Raw genomic sequence first — 10,055 nt, forward strand, 5'->3', positions numbered from 1 at the left:
GCGGTTAGATGTGTCCTAGGGTTGAGGCCTAGCAGAAGCCTAACCAGTTTATTTTGGGCTGTCTGGAGTCTTGTTTTATGGGCCTTTGTGGTTCTATAGTACCATGATGTTACGGCATAGTCGAAGTGACATTGAATGAGAGCTCCTGATAGGGTCCTCAGTGTGTTTTTACTGACAAGTGAGGATATCCTGTACAAGAATCTAGTTCTATGGTTCACTTTTTTGATTACTTTTGCTGCCATTTTATCTCCGGAAAGATTTGCCTCTATGGGCATCTAATGAAATTACAAGCACATTCTCCTATCACTCCGTCCATAAAGCTTTGCTAAGTCAAACATTTGTCAATGATCACAGAACTGGTCACAGAAGATTCGCTTATTTTTAATTAAAACATTTAAAAATATATATTTTATTAAAACAAAAACAAAATGTATTTATTTGAAAAATCTAATATCATGATGTTTTATGAAACTCTGAAGAGGAAACCTATCCAGAAGAACAGGAGACGCAAACTGGGGACAAACTATATGAAGACACAGCAGCTAATCGCTCAAACATTAGATACGTTACTTATCTGAGGTGAAAGACCACATTTCCTGCATCACAAATAAATAAAACATTTTACATACAACCTTCTGCATTAACAGCTGAAGCAACTTCTTCCCATCCATGAAGTGTTGATTTAAAAAATAGACATTTACAGAAACTGTAGTGTATGCTGGTATGATGTCAATATGCAGTGTTTCCTCCAGGATTTTCCACATTAGTGGCGGGGTGGTCAGTTTCCGCGCGCGTAGCACGCGTGCACTCGCATAAAACACGCACTGGCGCTCAAAACAAAGACGTAATTTCACCAAAACTAGAGGGTGGCAAGATTTTAGTTTTTTAAAATAGCGGTTAACTCATTAAAGCCGAGCAGGTGATTTTATATAGAAGGTGATCAAATACCAAGATATCCTACAGCTGCAGCGGAACATGCGGAACGCGCATGACACACACACACACACAGAGAAAGATCATCAGCTCATCGAATATGAAGTACACAAGAGTACACATGGAACCGGGAACGCGCATACAGCACTGAACAACATCCGTAGAATATTTTTTTTAAGAACTTGTGACTGACAGTCACATACATACATACACACACACACACACACACACACACACACACACACACACACACACACACAATGAAAGATCATCAGCTCATCAATACGAAGTAGGCCTACATGAGAGTACACGCACAAAACCGGCTAACGTTACTGTTTACACAAGTAAAATCACAGTGTGACAGTCAGATGGAGCATTCGGTAAACAACCGACAGCAAGGTAATGCATCAGCTGAGTTAAAGAAAACCAACTCTTACCTTTGATGACACCGACATGAGCCCTGCTTACCCGTACCTCCGCCGCTCTGTTCGGGATGATTTTAGAGGTAATAGATTATTTTTGCCCCGCGCATATTGCTATGAATAGTTTGAAGCTAGCATTAGGTGCGAGGCTGCTCGGTTAACCCATTAGCGGGAACATTATTTGTTTCACAAAATAGGCTGATTTAGTTGACCATGAACATGAGAATGTTTTTTACCAAATTGAACTTATTTATTCCACACATGTATTTAATACTAACACATTCATTTCCTGTTTGGTCTTTCCATGCCTTTTGTTTGATACAATGGGAATAAAAACACAGAATAGGAATAAAATAAAGCTTTACTTTATTTAATGTTTTCTCAGTGAAATAAATATTTTAAATTGCCTGCGACAAACAGTTACTCGCTGCCATAGGGGCTAAAGCAAATACACTTTGAACAGGAAACAAACTGATGACATCAATATAGTACATTCAAAATAGTTAATGTTGACCAACGGACCATGTTGTAAACACTCGTACAACGTTGGCAAAAGGACTGAAAAGTCATAGTCAATTGAATCCAACGAAGGCAACGCTACAGTTTTACACTTCAGACTAGTTACTGAATACAATGTTGTATTAATGTCAATATCAATTCACTTTGATCACTTGCCAGTTCCTTTTAGCACAATTCGGTTGTTAAGTCTGACGTCAAACGTGACGTTTAGCAATTTCCGGGTCCAAATAGAAAATTCCCCGCACCAGAGTACCAGTGTACTAAAGCGGTAGAATGACAGTTTAATCGTTTTTTAGACTGATCTATTCATACAACAAGGGACACAGCACTTTCCCGTTTTTCCAATATTGTCAGCGTCTTTGAGCCTCGGAAAAGCAGTATACAAATATAATGAATAATTATTATTACTGCGGCATTTCCAAGAGAGCGCCTCAGCCAACGTTGGACCCGGAAACACGTCACGACTTAACAACCGAATTATCAAACACGCATATACACAGACAAAACTAGCAACTGGATTTACTGCTTTAACTTTTCAAGTATAGGCAAGGTTATTATTACACTCTTACTCTAAACAGTTAAACAATCAATGTGCATATCTGCATACAAAGTGCTCCATCAGTTTTGTTTGGGATCGTCTTAGAGTTGAGCTTTCATTTTGTCACCTTTCAGACCTGAGGGAGGTCATTTATAGTATGGTGAGATTAAAGTCCAATATTCTGAGCTCATAGATTTCTTCTAAACTGAATATGTGACTTGGGTGACAAGAGTAAAGCACTAGAATATTGTAATGAGTTGTCTATAAAAAAAAAAATGAGGTAAATTATCATCAAGTTTCATGAGTTTTTCATGTTTTGTTTTCAAATTTGACTTGTGATTAAGCATAGCCGACTACTATAGGTGGGTCATTTGTCTCTTGAGTCCAATTTGTAAAGGAGGCTTGTGTTTGATATGTTTGTTTGGAAACTTGCTGAATTGTGGAGTGAACACACATAAAGCTTTGGCTGACACTGTTACTTAGTCCATTCTACGACAAATCAAAGAAGACAATCAAGTATGAACATTTGTCATTTTGGAGAAAGGTGCAAAAAAATTGGCTAGCTATCAGATAGCAAAAACATAAACAAAAATTGCTCCACATGCCAATACTCTGAATAAGGGATGCACCGATACTGGTACTGTGCTCATGTACTCGTACTCAAGGACTGTGATCATCAGGTTATGTGTAGTTATGTGTTTTTAGCTTGTTCATGTTCTATCAGCCTGTTGTGATGTGCTGCTAAACATGCAGTTAGATGTTACATAGCAATGTTTTTTGTTAGCTACTGGCTAGCGACCAATGTGATGGTAAAAATGCATCTGTTTTGATTAAGAGCGATGTTCTCCGGTATTAGGTTTGCGGTGTAGCAGCATTCAAATAAGCATATCTTCTTCAACTATTTTCAGATCTCAATGAATGACCCATAATTTCAAAGCTTACAATCTGCACTTTTCATACTTTGTAAAAAAATAAAATAATGTTGGCCTGGGGACCAACACATCGGACCCTGTCACATATTTAATTTGTTACAGTCAGAAAGTGAGGAACAGCTGATGAAAATAAAACATGTTTTCAAAGTCACTGTTAGAGCTGTAGTGGTATTATTAAGTACTCGGTATCGGTACTCAGTATCAGCAAGTACCCAAATGTAAGTACCTGTACTTGGTCTGAAAGTGGCATCGGTGCATCCCTACTCTGAATTCACATGAAGCTTTCAAATTAAAATATGATCACTGAACCTGGCTGATATTAGACATCAAGTCTGCTTCCTAGAATCAACTGCACTGTGCTTAAATCCATCCCCTTCAAAAGCTGTGCCAGTGTGAGTTATTTTTACTACAGATAAAATAGTATTTACACAGAATCCTACCACTATTATATTAAAGTCATTTCACACACACGCACGCACGCACGCACACACGCACGCACACTACATAAATGTACAGTTTATATCTTATAAATAGGTTAAAGGTTTACACACTATTGTACATGAATGACCAATTGTTGTTGTTTACTTCAATATAGACAATACTGTACATTCCACATAGTGCCAACGTCGAGGGAAGAAAGTTACACAAAGTGAGTAAGACTACATATACAAAAAGCCAAACATAAACCAACCAAGAGACCAAACATGAGGGAGAGGTCGATTCAAATCAAAACCAAATGTGTTTGTCTTAGAAATGCACACAAATACTAGGCTTATTGTACAAAATTAACAATACAGTATCATCACACGACAACATGACAGGGAACCGTACACAAAATATCTTCCCACTTGTACATATACATACACTCTGGACCGGTCCGGTCGGCGGGGCTCACAGCAGGCCGTCCAGGTTCTTCTCGGCCGTCTCCTTGTCGGAGGAGGTCTCCTGGGGGCTGTACTTCTTGTGGTAGTCCTGGAGGATCGTCACTACGTCATGGTGGCCAAAGTGCACGGCCTCGTCCAATGGTGTGTTCCCCCACCTAGAACACACACACACAACACTGTAACTCAGCCTCATCCATGGGTGTGTTCCCCCACCTAGAACACACACACACACACACACACACACACACACACAAAACACTGTAAAACAGCCTCATCCCCCCCAAAAAGGTGTTCGCTCACCTGTCTTTGGGCACGGGGTTGACTTTGCATGCCTCCAACAGGAAACGCACCACCTCACCGTGTCCTGAAACACAAACCAGACGACTTAACATCGAAACTACTTATCATCGGTGGCACGGTCCGCTGGAAGACGGAGAAAGAGTGACGGTATAGACTCAGTAGGAGAGAGGCACAACATAGAGAGTGCCTAGTTCCTAGTAAATGGACTGCACTTGTAGCGCCGTTATCCAAAGCGCTTTACACCGGCCTCTCATTCACCTATTCACACACACATTCACACACCAATGGCGGCAAGCTACCACGCAATTTGGGGTTAAGTGTCTTGCCCAAGGACACTTCGACATGTGGCCAGCCGGGGCTCGAACTGCCAATCTGCCGACCTTGCGATCATTAGACGGCAGCTCTACCTCCTGCGCCACAGCCGCCCCATAGTGAGCAGTATAGAAGACAGTAGCTCCATGTGAAGGGGGTGGGGCGGCGGTGTCCTCACCTTCAGCTGCGGCCACGTGGAGGGCGGTCCTGGAGTCGTAGTCTCTCTGCTCCATGTCCATGGACGACAGAGCAAACCTGAGGACAGAGACCAGGATGAGTCAAACGAGCCCACGTGTAACGCATGCATAAAAAGCCAACGATAAGAAGAGAATTCAGTGCTCTGCCTCTTGGTACAGCTGGTTTCCCACCAGGGTATCAAGAATGAGCAGAATACATTTGTTCCTTCTCCACACCCATCTCGATCCCTCTCACTTTGACGAGCTGAAATGGCTCAAGGTAGAAACACAGGGCGACCAGGTTTACTACTCTGGATGTTCCATGTCCCCAAATATCTGCGCAACTATTTCAACTGGAGGAATGACCACCAGAGGGAGCTCTACCGTAGATTCAAGAGCTGAAAAACACATTGCTGTACTCTCTGCAGTTCTCTACAACGGACTGCCAAGCTATTTTGAAAACGTGCCAGTCTTGCCCGCCCTCTGCCATCTCACTGGAGGACCACAATGGAAACAAGCCTTTGGGTTTTGTTGGGTTTTAATCCTCAATATTTGTTTTTAATGTCTGCACTAATGTCTCCAGCTGGAGCGGAGGACTATTATCTAATTATCTAATAAAATCAATCAACCAACCTTCTCAGTGCAGACACATCCCCGGTGTAGGCAGCGAACAGGAGGTTGATGACAGACTTCACCTGAGAGAGAACCACAAGGGGAGTTACAACAACACTGTTTGTCATGTCACACTTTGTCATAGTAAGGTAAGTCAAATGTATTTCTATAGCACCTATCCCAGACCAGGGGTCACAAAGTGCTTTACATATACAAGAACATAATTAAAGAGCAAAAGTCATAGCAGGTTAAAATAGGCAAACAAGTGAAAATAAGAACAAGTAACAAACAACAAGTGTACAACAATATCAACAGGACACAGAGAGACAGGCTTTTGGGGTTATTTTGGGGTTAACCAAAAGCCTGTCTATACAGGAGAGTCTTTAGCTGTTTTTAAAAGCCTCGACCGAGACCGCTGATCTAAGATCCAAGGGGAGCAGTGGCGATTTTAGAGATTTATACATGGGGTGGCAAAGGGGTGGCAAGCAGATATTTTAGTGTGGCCATCATTTTGATAAGTGGCTATCTTAATGTCTTACATTTATGTATATTTATCATCCCTTACAGCCTGTTCTACATATATAACTAGTGTGTGCATGTGTACAGGTTTCTCTCTCATCCAGTAAATTATTACAAATCAGCTAATAATTCCAAGAGTAAAAACAAAACACAGTGCAGCTGCTGCATGCTCCTGGAACAAACTCCCTGAAGAAATCAAACATGCCCAAACCTTAAAATATTTAAATCTAAGCTAAAAACCTTCATGTTTTGCAGCAGTTATGATTAAACACAAACACTTCTATCAATGTATTTTTTCCATTAACTATTGTCTTATTAAATGTTTTATCTATTTACTTCTTATATTTGCTTTTATTCATTGTAAAAAAAAAAACATCTTACTATGCTCCTCTTGCTGTATTTTTTAATAATGTAAAGCACTTTGAATTGCCCCTGTTGTATAAGTGCTATACAAATAAACTTGCCTTGCCACAAAATCTGCTATTTAAAAAAAATAAAAAAATAAAATACAAATAAATACATTTACAAAAGCTGAATGCGACGATTGCTATGCTGTGCAGCAAATCGCTTCACAAACTCATCCAAATTCAGAGCTTTTGCACGTTTAGACTCAATGCTAAGAACTGCAATACTTGTTAATCTATTCTCTGCCATGGTAGAGCGCAGGTGATTCTTTATTATTTTAAGAGTTGAAAAACTCCTCTCACATGCTGCACTGGTGACCGGCAATACTACAGCTATTTTACATAATCTGAACATCTCCAAGAAAACTGTCTTGTATGGATCCAAAAAATTAACTAATTCCATTAAACTGGAGGGACTTTGTTTTCCATTTGTTGCTTGTTGATCCAACAATCTTCTAATCTGCTGCAGTTCGTGTTTAAGGTTATCTACATTTGATCCATATGCATTTGCTAAAAGATTAACTGCCTCCTCATTCAAAAAGCTGCTGCTGGATGGATTCAGTGCCTGGATACCCTGCATGATGTTACAGTTAAAGCTAGAGAATGGTCTTTGCATTTCACCAATCATGCAATCAATGACAGGATAAAATATTTTAGTTAGAAAATACTTTTTGCTGTCTGGTATTGTGTGCTGTCCTAGTGTAGACGTGATAACCCTACCTTTAAGTAGAAGGTCCCACACGGCACAGCACCAGAAAGACAGCTCAGCCGGCAAATTCAAATCTCCCCGTGTGAAATAGGGTGCAACCATTTGAGACGGAGGGGTGGAACAGACAGTGAGTTTATTTTTCAAACTTGGAAATTTGGGAATTTTACACTGAATTCTGATTAAAAATAAAGATAAAGATCAAATAATAATAATACAACAAATTATATCAGTTGGTCTGTGTAACTGGGGTGGCAGGACTTTTTTCAAGGGTGGCAGCTGCCACCCCTTGCCACCCTGGTAGCTTCGCCACTGAAGGGGAGAGCTTTCCAAAGCTTAGGAGCCACGGTTTGGAATGCTCCATCACCCTTGGTTTTCAATCTGGCACGGGGGACAACCAACATGTGCCAACTCAGAATCAGTGCTTTTCATTGCTATCAATAAAATATGAAAGCTGGGGCTGAAGCTTTTGAATTGTTTGACATTCAATCACCTTCATGGTGCACTACCTGAATCGTCCAGAAGATGTCCGTATTGCTTTAAATGGGAACAACTGCAAAACGTGGGAAATGCGTCTTACCTTTCAGGGTTAGGGTTATTTTACGGGCTCAATCCACCAGATCCAATTTCGGATATAAATATATTGGCTCCTATCATGCAGTGCATAATGGGACTGTGCGTGAGCGAAGTAGGCTGGGTAGCGCAATGAGAAATGTTGAATCTGTCTGAATATTAATTTAAATGAGTGTGAACTTCTCGGAGCGAGAGCAAAATGGCTGGTTGTCTTCCGACTGGATATTAATTTGAGAAACATTGGTTCCACACACTCAAGCTACTACTTGACAAAAATGGAGGACACAGGAGTTGATTGTACCGGTAGTTGTCTCGGCTAATCCCAAACTGTACGGCCTCCTACGATCAACCACAAGGGGTGATGCCATGTCATGATCAGGGCTTCCTGGTCATAATCTGCTCTCTGCGACAGAATATACATTTTTTGGGGGGGGCGGGGGAGATTTGCTGAATCCTACAATCCTTCACTACAATCCTACAATCCTTCTCTGTAGTGAGAGTTGGGGGGGGGGGGTGTAATCCGCTCTCTCTCTGTGCACTTTGACAAGACACTCTTCCACTGAGTCAGAGAGGTTAAGGCACATCGACACATATCCCAAATCTGCAGATGTTCTCCTTTAAAAACATCAGAGCCAATCACAGCGTATCCAGGTGGTGGTGCCGCTGTGCTGCTCCCGTCAGTACTCACCCGCTGGTCTCCCCCCTCCCTACGGGGGTCCAGCTTCTTAGCAAAGTGCCTCATGTTGTCGTAGTTGTGGAAGTTACAGAGAGACACCAGATCCTGCAACACACAAAACATCCCCATGTTGGTCAGGTTTGGTACTGCTTTAGAATGGTTCTCTAATAACACACACACACACACACACACACACACACACACACACACACACACACACACACATACATTCATCAGTCACTCATTTCAGCATTGACAAATAAGTACGAGGGTGGTGAGAATCGTACCGTGCAGAACTGGATGCCCCGTACGCTGTTGCCCAGCTTGTCCAGCGGGGGGGACCAGCACATGACCCCCATCACGTTGGGCACCACCAGCAGAATGCCCCCTGCCACGCCAGACTTAGCTGGAAGTCCCACCTGAGTTATACAGTAGAGGAACAAGAACCTGAGTTATACAGTAGAGGAACAAGAACCTCATAGTCATACAGTAGTGGTTGGAATAAAATTGCAGGGGGGTATTCCATCAACGTCACTAAAGGAAAATCCAGGCTTATTTTTGGTAACTCACAAGATTGATCAAAATAAGCCTGGATTTGTAGACAAATCTTGTGAGATTGATCAGAATAAGCCTGGATTTCCCTTTAGCAATGTTGCGTCCCTCAGGGCTCCGTGCTTGGCCCGCTACTGTTCACCAACTACCTCCTACTTGGCGAAATAATTCGGAAACACAGCCTCAAATTCCACATATATGCTGACGATACCCAGCTCTACCTCCACACCAAACCCTCTGTCGCCCTTCCTCCCCCTCCCTCATCTCCTGCCTCCACGAAATCAAAGAATGGATGACCACCAACCGTCTCAAACTCAACAGCAATAAAACGGAACTCATGGGTTGTTGCACCCAAGAACCTCCTTCAAAAGATCAGTAGCCTCATCCTCACCATTGACGGCTGTTCCATCTGCCCCTCCTCGGAGGTCAGGAACCTGGGGGTTACTGGACCCAACCCTTTCCTTTGAACCCCACATACGGTCAGTCACCAAGTCTGCCTTCTTCCATCTCAAAACCATCTCCCGTCTCCGACCTTCACTCTCTGATACCTCTGCCGAAACATTAATACATGCTTTTGTCACCTCCCACCTGGATTATTGCAACAGTTCTTCTTGGTGTTTCCAGCAAGGCCCTGAACCGACTACAATTATGTCCAAAACTCAGCTGCCAGGATCCTCACCCACACTAAACCCTGGGAGCACATCACTCCCACCCTGTAACAACTTCACTGGCTCCCCATAAAACATAGAATCCCTTTTAAGATCCTCCTCCTCACCTTTAAGGGTAGTGGCTGCTGCACATTGGTAGATGACATCACCATAATCAAACACTTGCATGAAGGTTGATTGCACAATCTACGATCTGCTGTTTAGGAAAAGGCAAGATCAATTCCTATAAAAGAAGCCAACATAAAGTCTGATGTCAAATCAAATGCCCAGCTATGTATAAGTGGCACATGTTCAATGGGGACACCACCTAATGTACATATGCGTAAGTA

The 10,055-nt window shown here is 42.1% G+C and overlaps 1 protein-coding gene across 1 annotated transcript; it reads right to left on the reverse strand.

The window, feature by feature from the left end:
- Positions 1–4,235: 4,235 nt before the first annotated feature.
- Positions 4,236–9,753, reverse strand: LOC308154526 (glutaminase kidney isoform, mitochondrial-like; the record flags this gene model as incomplete). The annotated part of the gene is made up of 7 exons (XM_080527673.1): positions 9,647–9,753; positions 8,794–8,925; positions 8,519–8,611; positions 5,650–5,711; positions 5,019–5,095; positions 4,529–4,592; positions 4,236–4,383 (listed from the first exon to the last, which is right to left on the reverse strand). The coding sequence occupies exons 2-7, from the start codon at positions 8,863–8,865 to the stop codon at positions 4,236–4,238; spliced, it is 516 nt and encodes a 171-aa protein (XP_080383799.1). The 5' UTR covers positions 8,866–8,925; positions 9,647–9,753.
- Between the last annotated feature and the right edge of the window lie 302 nt (positions 9,754–10,055).

This window comes from Nansenia antarctica (genome assembly GCF_963989245.1).
Source record: "Nansenia antarctica genome assembly, chromosome: 3".
In the NCBI taxonomy this organism is placed as follows: Eukaryota; Metazoa; Chordata; class Actinopteri; order Argentiniformes; family Microstomatidae; genus Nansenia; species Nansenia antarctica.